The following is a 23,943-nucleotide window of genomic DNA, read 5'->3' on the forward strand; positions in this document are numbered from 1 at the left end:
TTGTGTTTTCTAAAAATTAGAATACATAACCTGAAATTAGTCGTCAAATCTTTGGATTCTGAGCATTAAAAAATATAAAAATGCATGTTTTTGCCCCGGGGTTTTTGCCTTTTCCCCCCTATTTCTAAAAATTAGCCAAATATTAAAATTTGATTTTACACTGACAGTTAGAACTAACTAAGGATTAAGATGGTTATATTTCATTTGAGAAAACAAATTAGTGTTGTACCGGTATTTAATTTTCTGGAATGAGGAGTTTTAAAAACAGGGGTCACCATACTCACCAATCAGTGCAATCACCATACAAAAATATTTTTATTGATTTCCAAACGTTGAAATTAGAAATTTATTTTGCTTCCACTGCACAGTAAACTCTTTTCCAGGAATCACAAATGATCATTGATTATATTTTGTTAGCAGCAGCTGTCTAAAATTTAACGCACAGTTAAAGTAATTATTCATAGAAATAGCTGGTTAGAAATAATTTTTATTTGATGTTTTAATAAAGTCATGAAATATAAAATGATGTTTCATAATGTAACATATTATATAATATTTTTAGAGGATATATTTTATGACAAATTTGTCACATAGCTCAAAATTGTAAGCGAAAACAATAATTATTGATTTCTCCACAGATGCGTTATTTTTGGCTTCACATGCACGTACAACAACACGCCGCGTACCAAAACCAGTATCAATTTGGGCGTGGAGGAAATGCTGATGAAAACATAACATTTTGGTGGTTGTTTTAATCAAAATTGTACTTCACCATGTCCCGTGGTGGTGACAGTGCCCAGTTATTTATTGGACGACTCAGCAAAGCTACTCGTCAACGAGATCTTGAAGATGCATTTGGTGATTACGGACGCATGCTGAGATGCGATTTAAAATTTGGTAAGCTATCGTCATGATCGATCAGTGCAACGCAACGTGCATTTAAATTTAAAAATGAAAAACATAAACAAGCTCAAGTTTACTCATATTATGTTTTATGAATTCCATGTGTGTAAAAATATTGGATTCAAATTCATAACCTCATTAATAAACTAGGTATCCCAGGCAAACCTTAGAAAACACAGTTGCTAGTCAGCAAAATTCGCCGAGACCGGGGCCCAAACACAATGCATATTTACATAGAAATTTGAATTTTTTTCGAGAATAGGTCGGTGAAGGAAACCTACATAAATATGTTTTCTATACTTCACTTGACCCAAATATATGATTTTTATGGTGATAATCAAGTCGCACATGGAATTTTAGAGGATTTTGATAGCAGTTCCATTAAAAAAAGCTGCTATCGCCATGAGACTAAGATCTAGAAACACCCCTCAATGCCGTTTTGGGGAATTTTGCTAGCAGAATCTTCTTGATGAAAATCAATCTTTGACAAGATGTAACTTTGTTACGGAAAGTGCTATGACAAAAATGTTTTCAGTTTTGGCTTTCTTTACTCAAAAGGGCTTTAATTTGATATGTAAAATGATGCAGTTTGATGGCAAATTTTAATTCACCTAGCATACCTAAATAAACGCAATGTGTGCGATCCAATCATATTCTATTATTTGTGTCATGATGAAAACGCGAACGCAAATCGAGGAGGTCATTAATAATACCTCAATTATTAATTGTTCCAATGTCGCACACAATTTACCTCCGCGTGAGCCATATTGTGCGTCCAAGCGTGCGCGCTGACTGCCGTATTTGAATTGCGCGCTACCATATTGCACAGATTCTGATACACACTTTTGTTATTGGTCGTCTTGTTTTAGCCTGATCAATTTTGGGAAAAATGTAAAAATTGTTTATTTTTACAAACTTTTGAGGACAATTTTGTGTTATTTTGTAAGTTAAAAGATCAAAGTGACGGTTATGAATGAGGTTAAATAACTTTGGTTCGGTAATATGTCGGGCATTGTGAAAATCTAAACATTTTGCTTTGGACCTCGGAATATCCCGACTGGATAATCCTCGGTTCCTTCCTTTCTTAAAAGTAAATGTCGAACAACTGAATACAAGCACAACGTGTGGAATATTCATATTTTTGTAAACAATTTGAGGTCGGTATGAAATTGATATTTTGTACAATTTGTACAGCTATCGAATCTACCCTATCACAAGCAAATGTACCTGTATGTAAAAAGTGCCCTTAAATACTGGACATCGCCAATATATTTATGACAAATTTGTGTCCAGAACACGAAAAGCAGGGGTGGAATTTCGTAAAGTGCCACAGGAGTCCAAGTGGATTCTCGCAAGAGAGTTTTGCGAGAGTCCATGGATTCCCGTAAATGGATTCTCGTTGTACAATCTTGCGGGAGTCCAAAAGGTATTATATGTAGGCCTACGTAAAATGCATTCAAACAAACAAACTAACAAATAAACTAACAAAGTTAAGTTTTTAATATATGTGTCATCATACTCTCACTTCCATATATGTCATTGCATCTTTGGCGACTTTTCCTTTATATTTTGCAAGCTTTGAGTTTTAAGGCGTGTTGAACTTAGATCGTAAGTTCACTGATCCGATCATTTCCAGCGAGAGTCCACATGGACTCTCGCAATAAGATTTTACGGGAGTCTCTGCGAGAGTCGACTCTCAGACTCCCGCGAAATTCCACCCCTGGAAAAGTGTCCAGACCTCACGCTTGCTCTCTCAGCTACAACAATGGCGTAATCCATGTATTCCAGTGGTTCAAGCGTAGCTATGAATTAATTAAGCAGATGACGTATTTACCAACTCTGATGATGCGTAATGACCTGACCTTGTCAGACCGATGAGTTGTATAGGTTTGATCCACCAGTCCCTTTACTGCTTACGCACGGTCATTTTATTCCGCCATGTTTATTGTTTCGAGATCGGGCCAAGGAACTTAGGCTACACAACGTGCACAGCTCTGACAATTTCCCAGAATGCCTTGCGCATTTCCAGAAGAAGGCCTGGCGATTTCCCACATTTCCGTAAAATTGTAAACAACACCTGACGCTTCGATAGGGAAAATGGAGATAGCGAAGTCGCATTTTACATCAAACAGCTGCAAGAGTAAAACGTTCTGAAGGATCGGTAATGATTAACAGCTGGTCTGGTGTATTTGAAGTTCATATATTGAAGTTTGTAAGTTTGTGACTTCGTATGTTATGTGCAATAGATATTACAGGAAGCTTAAATTGGCACGCTGTTCTGCAATTTTTCTGTCGCTTCCGAAAATGTATGGGAGTTCTGGACATGTCACACCGGAAGTGTGACATGACCTCGCTGGACATACCTTAAAAGTGCAAGCTCACATAAGTGAGAATAGACGCACTACGGTAAAGGTAAAATGTTTAAATGCCCTCCAAATAACCGATGCGCAGTTATTAACCTCGAAACATAATATGATCAATCAGGATGCATTAGCATGTTCACACCCAATATCATTTAATTTGCGGTCCCGCTATTTAAATTTGATAAAAATTCAAATATAATTTTAATTTATACATGTCTGTACAGGTACTGAAAACTCGCAAACATGCTCAGGGAGAATTTGTCTATACACTTGGTTTCAGAGTTAAATAACAGCAGTACTTTGCTCAGATTGATACGAGCGATGGCGTCCTGTTATTTACGCAGTGGAGCTTTGTGTTCAAGCGCGCCGACCAACGTAATCGGCCAATCAGATTATCGGTCTGTTATGATTTGACATTGTCAGATGATTGAATTGGCCAATCATAACCCCACTTCCGGGAATTCTGTGTTTACGCTAGCGCTGTGCAGTGCACACTCTCATGAGTCTCATTTTTCTCAGAATTCCATGACATTTTGTTTATCCATGACCATGTGACCCAATGTAATTGTTTAGTTTCGACCCTAAAAACTGTAGATTATATACCCACTTCGATCTTACTCCCCCTCCCCCATGAATGATGTTAAAAATAAAACTACGCCAAAAAATAATATTTAAAAAAAGAAGTTAAATCATGAAGCTGCTAGTGATGAGTAATGTTTGTTTCTTTTATTTTTTTTCATCTTTTCAATGTTGCAGGTTCTGGAATGGGTAAGTAAACAATACAATTTGGTCATGTTGGTCATATTTTTAAAGCATATTTAATTTTAAAATGTTCCGAACTTCCGTGACAACTTCTAATCCCAGCAAACAAACAAAAAAGATTTTTAAATGATATAAACTGGTTGTGTTACTTTGGTCTTGGTTTAGCAGCTCAACGTAGCTTGCGACACCATCACATTCACAGTGTCTTCATTCAGCGTAGTGTTTTATATCAGCCGGTCAGTCACATGACGTGTTTGTTAAGGTTATGTTTTGGAAATGGTAAAACATGTAACATTTAAATATCTGGTTATATCATGAAAATATTTCAAAATGTTTCATGAAAGAACACTGCAACAACATTATAAAATGTTATTGCAAATATTTTGTCAACAACTCAACATTATGTTAGAATATTTTGCATCCAGTTTTCAAAAATGTTTAGTGATTAAAATGTTTTATACCCTTCAGGGGGTATTACACCCCTGGCCAATTTTGTGCCTATTTTTGCATTTTTCTTAAAATTATAGCACATTGGTGACAGGTAAGATGTATATTATAGGGGCAAAGACTACAACTACTGCACTGAAAATTCAGCAACTCAAGGCAAGTAGTTATTGATTTATTGATCAAATATTGGTTTTCCCTCATTTTTGACTGTAACTCCACAACTGTTGTCTGTGCTGAAATAAAATTCCCAGTGCAGTAGTTGCAGTCCTTGCCCCTATAATATAAATATCTTACTTGTCACCAATGCGCTTATAATTTTTGAGAAAAATGCCAAAATAACACAAAATTTGGCAGGTGTAGTACCCCTTAACCATGTTAACAATAACATTTAAACATGTTTTTTAAACATTTTGTGTTTGCTGGGTTAGAAATGTCTGCACATCACTCATCAGAGTCTTGTCTTTTGTCGTGTGTTTTTGTCTTTGCACTGTTATATGCTATATATTTAATATGAAGTTATTAAATGACCATTTTTGTCGAGCATTGCTCTGTATGGTTTACCCACTATGTTTGTGCTTTCCTGTATGATCTGCATAGTAAAATAAAAACTGAAACTGATAGAATTTTTTTTACAGTGGTTTTAAGTCGGATCAATACCATATAAACTTTGTTTTACTTAAACTGTAATTCATTTAAATGCAATTGAAAAATATCAGTGAACATGTAAATTGCCATCAATTAAATTTTGCTGTACATGTACATTGAATTAAAATGTGCAGTTTACCTGATTCAGTGCCTTTGAGCAATACCAAGCTTTATACGATTTTGTGTTTGATTCCTTTTATTTGCAGCCTATGCCTTCATTGATTATGAAGATCACAGAGATGCTGAGGTAAGAAGTTGTTGTGATCATTATGTCTGTAATTTTATATAACCTAAGATAAAACAAATAACAGCGAAATATTAGGGTTTTGATGTCAACGGCTCCCAAACTATTGGACATTACCCCCAATTTGGTCATTTTGTACACTTCAAAAGAATATCATTTCATGCAGAAACTTGGCATGTAATATAAACAGTTACCACGTAGCTTTTTACATGGGAGAAAAAGGAATAGGCGGGGGAACTTATATTTGTCTCAACATTTATCAATATATTTTTTTATTGATTATGGATCAGGTGACATGTGACATCATTTTTGTTATTATTCTTTGCATGCCAGTATGCATGCCCATCCTATTTTGTTAAGGGCCTGTACTGAGTAAATAATGCTGAACATTGAAAAGTGAAGTGATCATATGTCGTTCTCTCAGCCCTAACAGTCGACCATTCCCTTTCCCAGGTTATTAAACATTGCTTTCGCTTAATTACATAATACAGCTTTACATGTATCACAAATAGTGTTCTATGAGGCTAGGGAAGTTCTAACAGTTGATATTATAGCGTAGCTCATAGGTATTATCGACAAGAAAATTAGGTCAGTGTTCAGAAACAAGATTGGGAACCGTTGACACAGAATTTTGGATTTCACTCCAAATATTTAGTGATTTGAGAAATAAAATTAGATTTTGATTACCAATTTAAGAGAGAGAGTGTATACTGTACAGCACATTTGTTGAGTGAATGAGGTGACGATTTTGCTCACCATTTTCAGTAGAAACTGTCAAGCTTCTGTCACGGGTATCTGCAACTTCTTCAGGTCATACAGTGGTGGTGCCAGGGGGACATCCCCCCTCCCACTTCCCTCCCCACCCCCAGTCACAATAAGGAATTATGAAAATTACCCCCTGTTTTGATAACATTTTGTATTTTAATCCCCTAACAAGTCTCCCCCTTGAAAAAAAAAATTTAGAGTACACAAACTCGTACTCCACAATTTGAGGTCAAATTTTGCTCTATGATTGTTTAATTGAGGTTATTGAACGATGGCATTGGGATGAGCCCATAATGGTCCAAAGTGATAATATTTCCTGAAGAAGTTTTAGCAGCTCCTGATAAAAGTTTCACAGATTCACTTGATAACAAAACAAACGTCATTCACTCGTATGCAAAGTTGTTGCAGCCTTGTTGGCTTAGATACTGGAATTCTGAATCCCCTGATATTAAGTACTGAAATATAAGCCCAATGGTGTATTTGCGAAACAATGTAGCTAGTTTTCTTTTGTGCAGTAGCTCTGATCTTGACATACATTTTTAGCAAGAAGGATGATGTTGTTTCAACTTGTTAGCATGTAAAGCTCTGTGAAGTGCTGTTACAGTCTCTGCCCAAAATCAGGTGCCACTTCATTGATTTGCTCTATATAATCACTTTTTAGAATCCATAATGATATTGAGGAAAGTTGAAAGAAATTAATCAAAGTATTACAAGGGCTCTATAAACTTTAAGCCGGATTCATACTCAGATTCGCAGAAGCAATTTTTTGTGCCGCATAGTATTCTCAAAAGCCTTATGATGCTATAAAATTAATTCATTCCGTAAGTCTTGCGATAAATCATCTCTGTAAGATTAGTGTTGCCGTTTAATTTTGTGTTGCAGCTTCTACGTCTAATGGTGATTTTAGTCTTTTAGTCATTTTCAGGTTTGAAAAGCATTGCTGAGTGATATTGGAAGTTAATCAAGAAGGCTGCCAATGTTGTTGGGAGTACTAGAACCATCAATGTGGCTTAAATTATTAAAGTCATATTGGAATATGTATTAACAGATATTTGCCCATCTCACCATATTTTTGTTTCTGTATCTGCTGAAATTTGTCATGGACCCCAGCTAAAATTAGTCGCCCTTTTAATTGAAAGGCTTTTTTGGGGTATCCAGGGTTGCAGACCCACAAGCTAAACAAAGACAGTCTCATCCTATTGTCACAAGAAGCTGCGAGTGAATCGGTTAAATTGGGAGAGATTAAAATTCTGGCCGAAGTCTATTGTGGCGAAAAAAATTTGTGTGCCCGAATCGGAGTATGAATCTACCTTCAATTTGAAATCCAAACTGCTTGCACTTGGATAATGTTAGGATCCAGTCTTCTAATGAATCGAAGTTTTTCCCTTTGGTGCAAAGATCAATAAATTATTTATCAAGATTAGCCCTAAAACAGTGCTGTGTTTCTTTGTATGCTTTCCTAGTACCATGGCTTCCTTTTGCTGTGATAGGTGACAAAAAACTTGTTTTTCACGACTCTGGTTTAAAACGATACCATGAAGCTCAGAAAAATAATGAGATGGGTTTTTTTTAACACATCTTCATCCTCAGAGGAACATGGGCCACAAAGGCAAGGGACTGGTATATCGATATGCTTGAGCGAACTGCATACAACCACTACACTGTTCAGTTGCCTTATTGTGCCGTGGCGGGAGTTTTAAAACTGAACAAAATATGATGCGGCGTGCATACATCAGAAGTCAACTCATCGACATCTATAGCTCTGCTCATCTGTGAATGCTAATGGAAAATTATAAATGACATGACTCATTCTGGGCATAATTTTTAACCTCAGTGTAGAAAGAAAGCCAAGAAAGGAATTTGAGCACTGTTTTCTTCTGTCATAGTGTGGTACATGCATGTATCGTCAACATGTACAATGTTTGTTCTTGGTAACTTTCCGATTCATGTTGCAAATGAACATTGCAATGAAATCACAGCAAAGGAGCATGCCTGGTTTTAGGAAATTTATTGTTCATCAGATACACTCGCTTAGGAAGGTATGGTGTTGCACTTGGCGAACATGAATTGATTACTGTGTCATACAAACTTAAGTTTTGACATTTGTTTTTAGATAACATTACAGTTTTTGATAGAGCTCGCTTTGAAATGTTCTCCGATATTTTGTTGTATGACAAAATGTGTTTTTAAAAAAAAAAATTTAAGTAAAAATAATTATTTTCTTCGTTTTATGTGGTTTAAAAAAACAATTTTTACTATTTTTTCGCAGGGTTTAATAATTGCCAATATTTCTTTATTTCCAGTGTGAATTTAAGAATCTACCTTGACCATTGCAACCATGCATAAAGCCTACCTAAAAGAGCCTACCAAAACACACGTCTTCTGTGCTGTGTCACGACCTTTAACCTTTCACCCTTGACCCATGATCACTACCTAGCAACCAGGGCCAATTAACCCCCACCAGGGGGGTTAATGAAAGCATTTCCATGCGCAGGCAGGCAGCGACCGGCCGGCGGCAGCGTAAAAGCCATTGCCTATCAAGTCTTTATCGTCTATGACATGACCAAGTGTCGAGATAGACCGCCACTACTGTCAAGTTCTGTTCTGTTCCGTTCCGTTCCGCTTCTGTACCGAATCTATAAGCCTATGATCTACCAAGCAAGCATTCTCATCAAGTCATACGCTACTAGAGAGTGTAACGTGCCAAAGCTTCTTGACTTGCAGGCCTACTATGACTGGCTGTTTGTATCATAACAGGATCTAGACGGGTTTCAGTACGTGGGTGATGAATACATGCCAATTAATCCTTATTTGAATAGGGTGCATTCACTACAAAACCACAAAATACTTGATTTTGAAACAACGCAGACTTTATCAGCGGATAACTGGCTATGCTATGGATGAAAGCATCAAGTACTAGGTACTGCTTCGATGGCTATACATTGAGTTTTTGTATGAGACGATCTTTGCGTTGAAGCAGTAATATGTTAATTGCATTGTATTTTGATGCATACTGTCTGTAGCCAGTTTACTAGCTGTTAAATGTTCCTCCTGCTTGTATGATTGAGAAAAAAAAAGGTTTGTCCCGGGGCTTACCATAATTTTGTCTACATAAAGTACATATGTATACATTTTGTAATGTGCTGGGTTTTCATTTTCATTAACGGTTGAATCAAAGCTAAGGCGAATCTTATTTGATTTACCGTACCAAAATTTGTGGTTTTTAAACTAAAAGAAATACAATGTTTTTTTTTAATTATTAAAAGTTAGAATGGACCCTCATCCATGAAGTTCAAACATTGGTGTTTAGACCAGACCAATCTGGTTTGAAAGTGGTTTTGCTGACTGCACCCTGTTCATTGTGTTGAGCAGCTTAGTATATGGTATATACTTGTGTGCCCACCCCTGTAGAGTTTAATATTTACAAGTGAAATAGGGTGGAGTTTAGAATTCAGATATTGGTGGGGGTGGGGAAAATGATTACAAAACACATGTGAAACACAAGGATTTGTTCGTCCCATATACATGTTTTTTCATTTTTATTAATGTATGAGTGCATGATGTACGTATGTATTATTGATTGTTCTGAGTAGTGTGTACAAAATTTCCCCCTTCATTTAGTTTGAAAGCAGGGCCCAATGATTTTTACTATGCGCAATTTGCCCTTCTATTCCTCTGCGTAATAATTTTTGGTCCAGGCAATTTGACTTTTTCTGAGCAATCCATTACTTTAATGCCAAATTTAATGGCTTTCTGCCATAATTGCTCATGATAAACGACATGACATCTTTGTGGTACCGTATGTAAATCTTGCATTATAAGCACAGTTCTTGAAACCTGTGATGCAGTCAAATCTCCGCAAATCTCCCGCAAAATTAACCGATTTCCGTGCAATTCTCTGCGAACTTGTCTAATTTCTGCGCAATTTGCTATTTTCTGTGCAATTCTCCTTGAAATGAACCAGTTTCGGCACAATTTCCCCACACAATGAACTATTTTCAGCGCAACTCCCTACAAAATTGGACATTTTTCTCCAAATTAACTATTTCTGCGCAATTTGCCAATCTTTCCACGCAAATCGTTGGGCCCTGTTTTTAAGCGAGTGTCAGTGTGTGCAATTTTTCACATTTATGGAGCAAAATTATCCTTTTTTTTTTTTAATTTTAGAATTCTTTTTTTTTTCATTTTTTTAATTTTGGTTTCTTGATGCGTTGTTCGGGTTCATTTTTTAAACTTGAATTTTGCCCTCAATTCAATCAATTTCTCAGTTCAACAGATTAAAAGTCTGCCACAATTTGCTATAATTTTGCCAGTACTTTGGAGGCAGATAATATAATTTTCCCAATACACAATGTCCAACAGAGCTCTGTAATTAAAGAATATCATTAGGCATCAATAGAGTAGCAAACGCAATGTACTCTGTGATCACCTTGTATTATGTTAATGTAATTGGCATAAAACCCTTCATCAGTCTGTAGTTAATTCTGATTCACCCATACATGCACACCCCATACATGCTTGACATACACACATTATACATGCTTGGTAATTTAGTCGTCAATAAACGGCATTACCGTTATCGCAACAGGTGTTTTGAATGGATAGAAAAATGAGTGCTGCAACATGTAAATTATGTGCAAGCAGAAATGTAGCCACAGGCTGAAAAAATGTTTTTTTCCCTGCAAGCAATCCAGAATTTCCCTCCAGTTTTACCAAATTTCCCTCCAGTATGACATATTTCCCTTATGTATTTCTTTATTTTTTTGGTCAAAAACCAAAAATTTCCCGGCAATGAGCTTCCCGTATTGCCCACTTTTTCCCGCTGTGAATGTAGCACTAGTGAACATAGTAACACCACTGGTAAAGATAATACATGCGACATGTAGGCTGTAGCAAAAAAGGAAACCTTCCTGTATACGTATCTATTAGTGGCTTTCGGTTTTTTTCTATGTTGCTTTCACATCAATACATAACCAAATCAACCAACATAATCCCTCCATGTGTGAACTGATCAAGTCGGTTAAATCAGTCTGAAATGTTAAGCTTCTCGTAATTATTGGGAAGCGAGATGTGTGCGGTGATCGTGACGCGAGACATTAGGGATATGGTACACTGATAGTCATGATTCTAATTGGAACTCTACCCAAGTATCATGGCAATTAACTCAGTAAAAATATTGTTGAGATCATGTAGACTCTGGCCTATAAATTCCCTCTACAATAACAATAAAAATGATTGGTTGATTTTTCTCTTTCAAAAACGGTGAACCAGAAATTATATAGTTTATTATTAAAAAATTGATTTGAAACCCCGTACAATCAACTATTGTTATCGAGTCTTTGGTCGTAGACATTGCCATTGTTAGGTTCCACAGAAAGGTGCCATGTAGATTCCATATAAATGTACATAACATCAGAAGACTCAATATACATATTTTGCACCAAGTACGTAAAGTACTGTCCTTTATGACTACACATCAAATCCATGTTTTACATTCCTGAATGTTGCATAGGGCTAGTCTGTGGCTAGTACTTTAGTAGCAGACACTCTCATCTCAATTTTTCTGTCACTAATGCTCAGAAAAGGACCTATAATCCTTACATGGATTCTGCTGGGTGTAATCGCAGGTAGATCTTTTGAGCAGAATATTGAATTTATGTTGTTTCCTACTTCTTGTAACGGAGAAGTTTTTGGTGGTTTTGTGGTATAGTTGGAGATATACCGGTGATGCAGTGTAGTGGGGAGTGACCCTGGATTGGGATATACTAGATGAAATCCACACACCCTATGGAAGACATGACCTTGGTAGTCGGTATCTTACCTTAGTGCCGTCAAATGGGGTTACCTGAATGGGCGACTCAATTGAAATCAACACCACCAGCGTGTCTTCCATAGGGGCGTATGGATTTCAACTGGAATTGCCGTTCGCTAGACTTGAAAAGTTGCATTCATTTATGTTGCTCACTTGAATATATGAGAATATTAGTCGGATAGACGAGCCAAATTTATGTGGAAGTCAAAAATATGTGCATTGCAGCTTTACGATTTTAACATACTTTGTGCTAAAGCTTGGTTATTGGTAGCTATAATGCCAGCATATGACGACTACATGTTAGGGTGTGGTGAGAGATATTTTGTTTTGATGCTTTGATTGGCCCATGAACATCAGTGAAATTTCCAATTCGTTTACCAAATTAAATGTGGATCTGCACAAATATTTCTTGTGAAATGCATGATAAATACAATGTAGGTTTCTGCTGATACGTTATTAGGGAAAAAGGATTTTTTTTAAATTGTTTGTGTTTACAATTTATAACAAATATCTTTGACCTTTGACCTTTTAGGATGCAATCAAGTACGAAAATGGACGTGAGATAGCAGGACAGAGCATCGTAGTCGAATGGGCTAGGGGCCCCAAGCGTGGATATGTAAGTGTATGTAATTTCTATTTTTGTCCGTTAAAAAAAATGTTTAATGTTAACTAGAAATACTGTTTCACCTCTTTGGAAATCAGTACTTACATTGTATGTATTGAAAGAGCTTACCAGAATTCCCCAGCGAAGTGTTACGTGTAATCCGATTATCACCATCCTAAAATCTTGCTTGAATTTTATTATTTTGTTTCAAACTACAGAAACTCTCTGACGATTTGGTCAAATCCTCATTATAACATCATATTTCTTGTGTTTGTTTCCTGTAGGCTGAAGATGAGTGCTACAAGTGTGGGCGCTTTGGTCACTTTGCTAGGGATTGCCGTGATACATATGGTAGAGGAGGCCGTAAGTGACATTTTATTTGAACTAGGGGGGGGGGGAATTGGATATTTAACCTTAACCGTACTAAACAACACAAAACCTCATTTCACAAAGCATAGGCACGCGGGCAGGTATCCCACATGATGCGATTGGGTCATCATGTGAACAGTCATATTGTCGCGGAAAGCTTGGCAGGGCAAGCTACACCACCGTGGCAAGGTAGGCAGGTGCACGTGTCTGGCACCCGAGGGGTCGGTGCTTCAAAACCACCTGAGAAAAAAATTTCTCCTCTTTCTTTCTTCCTTCCTCCTTTCCTTCCCCCTCAGCAAAAAGCAGCGAGGGCGTTAGGGTTAAACACCTCGCATACAGAAAGTGCTCATAACTTAAAGTCACACTTAGAAAAACAGATGTGGAAAAAGGGAGTATAAATTGACCCATAAATACCAGTTGTAGTCCTACTGATGCATGGCATATTGGATGGCCCAGGGGAAAGTTAGCCCATATTTGCAAGACTATCCATGCATTCAAGGTGAAATAAACCTACTCACACTAGGATCCACAACATGCTCATCTATCAGGGGCACAGTTCTTTAACCTAAATACATTTGCACATTCATTGAATGACCTCATACTCTGCAAGTTGAGGTCAAACTTTGTACTATGATTGTTTAATAGAGTTTATTGAACTATACCATTGTGATAAGGCTATAGTGGTCCATAGTGTCATGTTACCGTCTGGCCTGCTGTCTGCTGTTTTCCTGGGAAACAAAATATTGATTTCTGATTGTGTGATAAAATTGATATGAGCGTGTGCAAAATGTTGTCAGCTATAGTGTGTCAAATGAAATCGGAATGACCGTGAAATTGATGATTGAATGACACCTGGTGCCATTTTAAAAGCTGCAACATCTGGTTCTTGCCAGTTGATGTTCTTCAGGGTAACTGGACCCTCCTTGGCTATGGAAAATCACACCACTGTTTGAATTTGCCACTTTTCAAATGGCACCAAATTTCAAGCATACATGTAATTTATGTGAGATTGTCAGCGCAATCATATCAATTTTCTCGTTTTTAATTAAATGCACTATCAGTAATCCCACACAAGAGTAAAATATTGGATTTTTTTAGGAATTTGCCATTAGGTGTTTGACAAAAGGAAGAAAACTTCAGTGTTGGTAAATATGAAACTCCGTTCAATTGCATGCGGCTTCAAATGCTTGCACAGACAAGACTCCTCGAGCAGTGATTAAAATTTGACCCTTACCTTAATACTACTACACAGCTTTCCCCAGCTTGGCTTCATAGGTCCTCTTCAGTCTTGGCACTGCTTGCGGGTATGTTGATCGATGTTTTTTTAAAATGTTTTCAGGTGGAGGTGGAGGTGGTTACGGAGGTGGTTACGGACGGCGAGGAGGAGGAGGATATGATAGATATAGGTAAGATAGCTCATAGTTTTTTGCTCTTTCACAACCATGAACCTCCGCGTATAACACCATATGTGACCAGATCTGGTCCAATCGGGAGGCTAAAGTCGGCAATAAAGTAACTGAGATATAGACAAAAAGTGAGGAGAAAAAACAATAAAAGTGGTCATATAAAAGGTTATGAACCTTTTTATACTTTGCCACCAAGTAGTCAAGAGACCTGTGGATTCAACACCAGTAATTGTATATACTGAGCAAGTTAGTAATGGTACATGTAGTAACTCAATTTTCAAAATTTCTGACCGGAGTGGACTAGATTTAATTGGGTCACATGTGCGTCCCAATCAAATTGCTTGTTAGATGATATATGCACACTGGCGGTGAGGTTATATGATCTAATTAAATCACATGCGGAGGTCATGGATAGATATCAAGGAACAGGAGAACTCAAAATGCTGAAGGCTGTAAAACCTCCCACTTGTAGCTCTGCCAATCCTGGTATGAGGCTCTTCAAATCCAGGTTTGATGCTCTGCCAATCCTGGTTTGAAGCTCTGCCAATCCTGGTTTGAAGCTCTGCCAATTCTGGTTTGAGGCTCTGCCAATCCTGGTTTGAAGCACTGCCAATCCTGGTTTGAAGCTCTGCCAATCCTGGTTTGAAGCACTGCCAATCCTGGTTTGAAGCTCTGCCAATCCTGGTTTGAAGCTCTGCCAATCCTGGTTTGAAGCTGTTCAAATTCTGGTTTGAAGCTCTGCCAATCCTGGTTTGAGGCTCTGCAAATCCTGGTTTGAGGCACTGCAAATCCTGGTTTGAGGCTTTTCAAATCCTGGATTGAGGCTTTTCAAATCCTGGTTTGAAGCTTTTCAAATCCTGGTTTGAAGCTTTTCAAATCCTGGTTTGAAGTTCTTCAAATCCTGGTTGGGGCTTTTCAAATCCTGGTTTGAAGCTCCTCAACAAGTCCTGGTTCAAATCATTCAATCCTAGTTTGAAGCTCTGCAAATCCCGGTTTGATGCTCTGCTAATCCTGGTTAGAAGCTTTATATGCTGATAGGACATTCCAAATGCTTGGGCAAAATGAACTTCTGTGGTAGCCCAAGGTGGATGCTTAGCAGAGCTGGCACAAGATCTGGTGCTTTGCCGTAAAACTTGGAAGAGGCAGATATCCCTAGTTACGACTGGATCTTCTGTTGTGGGGAAAATGTATAACTTGTATCTAGAGTCTTATAAACAGTTCATATGATACTAATGAAGCAATCATGGCCTCATTCTCATTCATTCACAGAAGACGCAGCAGAAGTAGGGACCGCAGACGAAGCCGTTCGCGCAGCAGAAGCCGAAGTCGCCGCAGCCGTACCCGTAGTAGAAGCCGAGACAGGAGGAGTAGGAGTCGCAGTCGCGATCATGACCGTAAACGCAGCACCCGCAGTGGAAGCAAAGACAGAAAACGAGCATGAAAGCGGGAGCAAAGACAGAAACGAAGCGCATAGCGGCAGCAAAGACAGAAAAGGAAGCCGCAGTGGAAGCAGAGACAGAAAACGAAGTCGCAGTGGAAGCAAAGACAGAAAACGAAGTCGCAGCGGAAGCAAAGACAGAAAACGAAGTCGCAGCGGAAGCAAAGATCGCAGGAGTAGATCACCAGACAGGAAAAGAACTAGGTAAAATTATTGATAGCAAAAACCCAAAAAAAGCTTTTTAACCCTGACAAAAAAATGGGAAAACTGTTCTAGAAGGTTCAGTCAGTCTGGGTTTTTGTTTAGACTCAATCAGGGATGTAAGTTTTTTGTATTTTTACAGAATTCAGGTTTTTTTGTAGTCCAAATTTACGCAATTTCTTTTTATTTTCAGCCTGTTTTGGGGCTTTTTAGCCCGAATTTACTTTGATGCTTTGCAAAAGTTCATTCTACAAATCATATACTTTGAAAACTTGCTTGATTTATTGTTGTTAATGAGTTATGTACATTTTACAAAAGTGTTGTTGTTTCAGTCCTCTTTGCAACATAACTCAAGAATCACAGGACTTACAAAAGTATATCTGTGATATTTGAATCCTTCTACACACTTGCTATGAAATCATCAATGCAATTGTTGCCAAAGCTCACTACCATCGCAAGATGCTGTGAACTACCAAATCGCAACAGTTTAAAATAGTTGCTAACCTTAACAATGGTGGTGATAGAACCGTACATAACCAGTACTTTGGGAAAAAAGCTTGCCCTACATGTATGTATACTACTAGACAATGAGATCCAACTAGAGGGTGTTATAAATAATTCTTGGCCAAGTTCGATTGTACCTGTTGCTTACATGTAGCGTGCCAAGGAGTGTAGGCATGCAATCTACTGCACCGTGCAGCGTTATACGCCTGTGTGATAATCACGGCACTACTACCGTGCTGAGTGTTCCAACTTGGCCAAGAATTATTCAAAATACTTGTATTAATATATATATGTGATCATCCTCCACAACTGAGCCCGGATGTCGCCAGTGCCACTATTGAGATATGCTCCATTGAACTTAACAATAAACAAAAGGAAACAAAGGATTTATTGACTGCTTTATTGATTTTTCACTACTTAAATGTCAAGTACTATAGACATGATATACATCATTTTAAAGCTAATTTCAAGCATAATATTTTGGTTGAATATCTCAAAAATGATGATTGGCGACTTCAGGGCTCAGTTGTGCTGGATGGTCACATATTGCTAAAGTGTTTGAAAGTTTGGGCTAGTTATTATAACTTGCGAAGGAGGAAGCACACTTTTAACCACAAATTTGTATGTTTTCTTTTGGCTTTGATTTTAGAAGCAGAAGTGACGATAGGAAGCGCGCAGCCGAGCGGCAGTCGAAAAGAGCGACAGGCGTGGCGGAGTAGAAGTAAGGAGAAGTAGGAGCGGAGACCGAGATCGTAGCCGCAGTCGAAGCAAGAGTGCCGACAAACAAAATGGCGGGGAGGAGAATGACAAGGAAGCTACGTTATCAGAACCAATGCAGCAGAATTCATCAGGCTCACCTCCGCGGCAGGAACCAGAAACAAATACAGAGGGGGATCCCCCTCCTGATGGTGCTGATGCATAATTAATGGTAGAAAGAGAACTATTTTTTTCTAATTCTGCATCCCAACCTTCGTGTCAAGTTTATTTTCTAGTTAGGAAATTACCATCTTTTCGATTAATTACAAAGTAAAAGAAATTTAGTCATGCTTTGGTGAAATACGTAGTTTGTTGATTTTTTTTCTCTTCTGGATTTTGCTAATGGTGTTGATAATTACTTTTTCTTGTATATTCTGTTTCACTTTTTGTTGTTGCTTGGAAGTTGTTCAATCCAATGATAGGATATACCCTGCCTTACTGAAATTGATTGGGCTTATCAGCAAGCATGTTAATACCAACAAATTTTGTTTTGTTTTTCTTGAGCTTCACTTTTAATCACATGAACTGCACTTTTAGAGTGTAAACACAGAAGTGGGGTTCTGATTGGCTAATTCAATCGTACCACAGTCATAACAACAGACTAGTAATCAGCTTGGCCAATTTATGTATCGAATCAGGTCAACGCTTTGTTCGGTGTAATTTGTGTATTATTGAAGTAATTTGTTTCAAGGTGTGTATGAAAACAATATCAGCAGTTCTATGTTGTATATGTTCATAGAATTAAAAAGATGTCATGTTCATAGATTTTTTTTTAGAGAAAATTTGGGCATCTGCTTCAGATCAAGAAATTCATAGTGTATGACAATCTTGGTAGTGGGTGTGATTTATGATTTATTTCCGATGCGGGGGTTAGTCAAGGGCTGTAGAGACTCGTAAATATTATGTTACTTGATGTGACTTGAGTACACACGTTTTGTTGTTACAATTATCAACACTTTGATTACTCAACTAAAAACAAAAGCAAGATTCCTTTCTGTGCTAGTCCTCGCGTAGTATGCTCGTGACACCAAGCATGTGCCATGTTCAAAATAATATGCGCTGGTCGCTCGGTAGTACACAGGTTTTTAAAGGAATTTTTGCATTTTTATTTTTTCCAAGTTATTTGCTTGAACAAGCTGCAGAATTATGTACCCTTTAGATAGCTGGTCATACATGTACATGTACGAGACATAAACTAGAAATGTATCTGAATGTCATTATTGTATACTCAGAATATACTCTGTAAACTGAAGATGAATTTCAAAAGGGTTAGTACTTTCTATGAGCGATAGGAAAGTCACACCTTAAATGTTAGTTACTGAAGGAGTGTTCACCTTTATTCCTCCAAAGGATGACATCAAAACTCGACCGGCGGTTGGCTGCCGTTTCCATCCGGTTGCTATTGTTCTAAACAATGGCAACCGGACGGAACTGCCGGTCAACTGCCGGTCGAGTTATGATTTCTTCCCTAAAACTTGTATTTTCTATTTTTCTTTACTGTTGTACAAAATTTGGTGTTTAAAAAAGGTGTGTCTTCGAAACACGGCACAAAAAATATAGCTGCTAGGAGGCAAATCTAATTTCTTGTAGCTGTGTGAACAGGTTTCTTAAAATGTTTGTTTTTTCCTTATTAGTTATGAATGAAGGTTCACATTCCAGAGAGTGATAAATGTCTGTAGTGTAGTAGTCGGCATTGCTGAAAAAAAGATGGAAGTCATTTTACAGCACTGTGGTAGTCTCAGAAAAAAAATCATACATTGTTAATGGGAGGGATATTTTTTGGAGTGCAAAACATAGTATATTTTGACAGTCATCTTAGCTAAACAGTTGTAATATTTCCCCTTGTCAGCTGAAGTGTGAGCCGCAGTCCCTCCATGAGGAAAATTAATAACTCTCTCTGACGGACCTACCGTATTTCGTCAAATAAACGCCCCCGGGGGCGTTACATTTTCCCAAGGGGGGAGGGGCGTTTATTCAAGGTCAATTTTAGAACGATAATTCCCGTTAAAATCATTAGGTAAAGTAAAAACACACGCTAAAATGACGAACTATGAACTAGAAACACTTGACTTCTGGCTCACTTCCGGGTTTCTGATCCAGATTTTTGCCAATTATTGACACTATTATCGACCATGTGCGCAACTTGGTAAGCTTACTACACAAGATAGCATGGAAATATCGGCATTTTTGAAACATCTTGGTTGAAAAAGGTGGTGGGGGCGTTTATTTGAGGGGGGGCGACTATTGGACGAAATACGGTATATGATGTGCCCTCTCCTTATTCAAAGGGGACACATTGTTACATGATTGCTCGATTTATCAGGTAGCTTGGATCAGAAATGTAGTCAGTCCTCGTAGTTGGCCAGCTCATGGGTTAGTCTTCAGTGCTGTCAAGTTGCTATGAATAAAGTAATATACCACCAAATTATCTCACATTTTGAACATAGAAAAAAAAGTAATTACCCAGCGGTATTTTCTTAAGTACCTTTTTTAAGAAATTTTGTCTGTGTTTTTATTGTGTGCTTTTGTATTTTGTTTTGCGTCATAATTTTTTTTTGATCATTTTGTGCCGTCACAATACCGATACATCTAATACACACGACATGTAATGTCAATGTACATGTATTGTAAATAAGACCTAAATGAGAATTGAAGATAGACAACTTACTAGTTATTGTAATTTTTGTAATGATTAAATAAATGGTATTGTGTTGGCACCTAAATAATGAATTACCGTAGTTGTTTTTTTACTTGTATTATGACGTTTACACTGGACAAAAGATTAGTCAAATTTGACCGGAATGTAATACTTTTCAGTCACCAATTTTAACAGGTACAGTTTGTCGTTGGGCAGGAAAAACCTTCTATGTGTCTTTGGCCCCTGAACATATTTAAAGCAAAAACCTCCTATTTAACCCGTTGGCAATTTTGCTTTAAACATGTTCAGAGGCCACAAGCACATAGGAGGTTTTTCCTGCCCACCGATGTAAGTAATTGTTTCTCAAAAGTCACAATTTCAATCAATGTCTGGAATACTAATTATATTACAGCTTTTGGCAATGTATCGGGCTATTGCAGTTGAAATCCACACTCCCCTGTGGAAGATTTTGGAAATATCTTCCAGAGGGTAGTGTATATTTTAAATGGAATAGCCCTGTACTCGCAAAGTGAACTCCATTGTGTTTTGTCTGTAAGTGTAAGCGTGGTATATGATTTAACCCCATGAGAACTACATGCCGATTGGTCAAAAAGAAGTTTTCATTATCAATTGGACCAATCCGCAACATTGTTAGAATAATTTCACCACACAAAAAAATTGGGATGAATTATTTGCAAAGCTCCATTCTGATTGGTGATTAAAGTGAAGATATCACGTAATTGACCAATCAGAGGCTATGTTACATCGGCAGGTATTGCTCAGGGGGTTAAGGAACTGGTGGGTAGATAGTAAGTTAATCTGATTACTGATGAAGGCAATGGGCTGTTCTAGTTCAATTCACCCCCTATGGAAGTCATGACCTTAATCTTCCACACAGGGAGTGTGAATTTCAAATGGGTTTACCTGAATGGGTGGCTCCATTTGAGTGGGAGATTAAGCTCATGTCTTCCATATGGGGTGTATGGATTTCAACTGGAATAGTCCAATATGGATAGATAGAATTTTACTTTAAACATGGCTATATTGGGAGTGAAGTTTGAAATATTTTCCATTTGATCTTGGGAATTGTATGCATTGTATTTGGCCTGATTAGTATCCCTTGGATCTGATTTTTTATTCTCAACGCTTCTCATTGGAAGCCAAGTGAGTACCCTTTGCTAATTTTTCTGAGGACATTTCTAATGTACATCCTGTTTAAGCTCCCCCTGTAGTGTACTTTTTGGCATGGGTTAAAACTCAAAATTGAATGATATAAAATTGGTTGAGATCCAATTCAAATCTCCAAAATCATTTCTGTGGCCCCATGCATGAACCTGATATCCCACACAGACACTAAACGGGAAAAATCAATTTGAAGTTTTCACTCCATGCATGATGAGCCTATGCTAAGATAAAATATACAGTTTGTCCACTCTGAAGTACAAAGTGACAACACGCGCGTTAACAGTGCGTAGTGCTGCGTCTCTGCTGCAGGTATGTGTGCCTTCAAAGTCGGCACAATGTGTGCGTCTGCATCGGTACTTTGTACTTCAGAGAAGACTAACTGTAGATATAGTGTTACTCTACACGTCCACAACTATAACTCAAAAATTGTGGGATATCAGGTTCATGCATTGGGCCACAGATTTGTAACCTACTAATCTTTCGTTATCTATACCATTTTCAACCCTGTGGCAGAGATGTCACCCCTTTTGGTACACCTGTGAACAGTTTAGTAATAATGTCACTTTATATTTACTTCATCATAGATGGTCATACAAAAGGTGGTGTGTTTATGTAAAACGGTATCAGTTATTACATTAGTAAACAATATGGAGGACTTGGTAATAAGTTGTAATAACTGTGTGTATTATTATAATTCAGACGCTTGTGACGTATGCTTTACATTGTCAGACAAGTATGGTATGTTCAGTTTGACGACCAGTCATGTATATTTATGTTCACAGAAACTGATGGACACAAATCAAATGAATGTTCCCCTGACTTAAATCATAAAACGTTAATCGTTATTTTAGCAGTACATGCATGTGAACGAAAGAGATTTTGTACGGCAAGTTTTAATTGTGAATAGCTATGTGCTCGAATATCCAAACCTCAGGAGCAACCTTAGAGAAACTGGTATACTGTAAAAGATGCGCACATGGGCTCGTTTGCCTTAGGGTGAATTTCACATACAAATAGAGAGCTCCGTCCTCTGCAAATCCAAACAAGAATTAAGGGTCTGTGCCCTTACCTGCTGATGGGATTTTTATGGGAGAGCACTTTTAGTTCCTAAAATCCCAGTAATTACAAGGGAGTCCTTATCTTGATGGTATATCATTTAGTATGTAAGTTTACTTACTGAGACTTAGTGGAATGGTACATCAATATTTCAACAGATCATGGAAACTGAGGACTGAAGTAGTAATAATAAGAAGAATATGTTTATTAGCATGAAACTTGTTTGAAAATGGTAACAGCAGTGAACTGAACAGTGCCGTATTTTATGAACTCGTTAATTCTGAAAAAAATACCATTAATAGTCATACATTAACTAGTGTAATTCCGTACATACAATTCATACCAATAAAATACTAGTCCCATTCTGTACATTCTGTGCCATTTTTTGCCTTTTGATTAAATCTTGATTAATTTACTTGAATGTAATAAATGTTTTTGAAGTATAAATCTGTGTACATGACTTTTAATTTCCATCCGTGTGTTGTATGTCCATATAAATATAGAGAACATGTGGGCGCCAGGGATTCCGGCTGAAAATATGTAAATGTGGGTTTTTTTAACCCTAGGGGCCAGAAATATGAATAATAGGGTAAAAAAATCTGAGGGGGAAGGTATGTGCCACCAGCAAAGACTGCATGTTTCCAAATGGGTGAAGGCAAACTGAATTTCTTTGTGCTTGAAGCATTGCAGCACTCCAAAAGTTGCCCATGTCAGTTTGTTACAAGTAGAACCCCCGCCGTGAGCAGGTGGTGGATGACATGATGGAGAGAGACGGCAAAACTGCTTAGCCGTATGGCACTTTCCATACAATTGGAACACAGAAGTAAATCGTGTCTGAATTTCGCAACTGCCGTGATCACTGGTAAGTGCCGTTCAATTTACACACTGAGTGAACGGAGCCTATCCAACACGGCGTATTTCGACGACCCAGTAATAATCAAATTTTACTGTATTTAATTAATTTGAACCCCAATGGTTTTAGCTAGTATTAATATTATTTATTAACATAGGCCTACTTGTTTGTGATATTTTAAGCGTTTTAAAATTTCAAAATAATCCCGTTCAATTAAACGGCTGACAAAGGAAATTTACTGAATTTAGAGAATGCATTGCGCTCACCACCTGGCCATGAGGTTGATAAACAAAAGTTTTGTACAAAGGTGCAGCCAGAGAATATTGATCTTGAAACGTGCAATCGTACCCGGGAATAGTACATTCTCATACCCAGTGACAATGTTCATGTTTCCTTTGAGAAAACCAGGCAGTGGCAGGAACATCAAGGTTGGCCGAATGTGCATATATTTGGTGTAGTAGGGGTGTTTGATGAAACATTCTCACTGAAACTTTTTCAGGATTTGGTTTTATAGCCCCCATTGTTTTGTGTTGCCAAAACTTTTCAGTGCCAAGGCATGCATGAGGCATTTGGCTTGCCAGGCCGCGGTAAAGGATTCTCAAGTTGCCCAATTCAAAAGACTTTACCCACTTTGTGCAGCGCTATCCTGTTGTGTCCACCATACTAATTTAGCCTTATAGAGGTATGGTGGACATAATAGGATGGCGCTGCACAAAGTGGGTAAAGTCTTTTGAATTTGGCAGGTTTTACCCATATTGAATACTGCCCTCCTATTGTGTACGCCATGCTTCGAAAATGGCTAATTACTGGATATTTGGGCGGATTTACCCGAATTTAGAACGGAGACTCATTAGGTGGAGACTCATAAACTTCTGGTACTAAATGGAAAGTTAGACCGATCAATAAATGGAAAGTTACAGACCGATCAATAAATGGAAAGTTACAGACCGATCAATAAATGGAAAGTTACAGACCGATCAATAAATGGAAAG

At 37.7% G+C, this 23,943-nt stretch overlaps 1 protein-coding gene across 6 annotated transcripts; it reads left to right on the forward strand.

Moving 5' to 3' along the window:
• Nucleotides 1–656: 656 nt before the first annotated feature.
• On the forward strand, nt 657–22,545 carry LOC140155562 (uncharacterized). Of its 6 annotated transcripts, none has more exons than XM_072178446.1 (7): nt 657–897; nt 4,023–4,034; nt 5,327–5,367; nt 12,474–12,563; nt 12,830–12,908; nt 14,254–14,320; nt 15,590–15,776. In XM_072178446.1, the coding sequence occupies exons 1-7, from the start codon at nt 774–776 to the stop codon at nt 15,759–15,761; spliced, it is 585 nt and encodes a 194-aa protein (XP_072034547.1). In that variant the 5' UTR covers nt 657–773; the 3' UTR covers nt 15,762–15,776. The 6 variants fall into 6 exon arrangements, with proteins under 6 accessions (XP_072034547.1, XP_072034549.1, XP_072034550.1 ...); XM_072178448.1 differs by having other exon boundaries at nt 12,474–12,557; XM_072178444.1 differs by lacking the exon at nt 657–897 and adding an exon at nt 17,113–22,545 and having other exon boundaries at nt 4,022–4,034; nt 12,474–12,557; nt 15,590–15,962.
• Nucleotides 22,546–23,943: the final 1,398 nt, after the last annotated feature.

Source organism: Amphiura filiformis, chromosome 6 (assembly GCF_039555335.1).
Source record: "Amphiura filiformis chromosome 6, Afil_fr2py, whole genome shotgun sequence".
In the NCBI taxonomy this organism is placed as follows: Eukaryota; Metazoa; Echinodermata; class Ophiuroidea; order Amphilepidida; family Amphiuridae; genus Amphiura; species Amphiura filiformis.

Bases quoted from the DNA above. Each gene is read 5' to 3' on its own strand.
- LOC140155562 (XM_072178444.1), top strand. The intron at 12,909-14,253 runs GTAAGTGACATT...AAATGTTTTCAG, and splicing joins TACATATGGTAGAGGAGGCC to GTGGAGGTGGAGGTGGTTAC. The intron at 14,321-15,589 runs GTAAGATAGCTC...ATTCATTCACAG, and splicing joins GGAGGATATGATAGATATAG to AAGACGCAGCAGAAGTAGGG.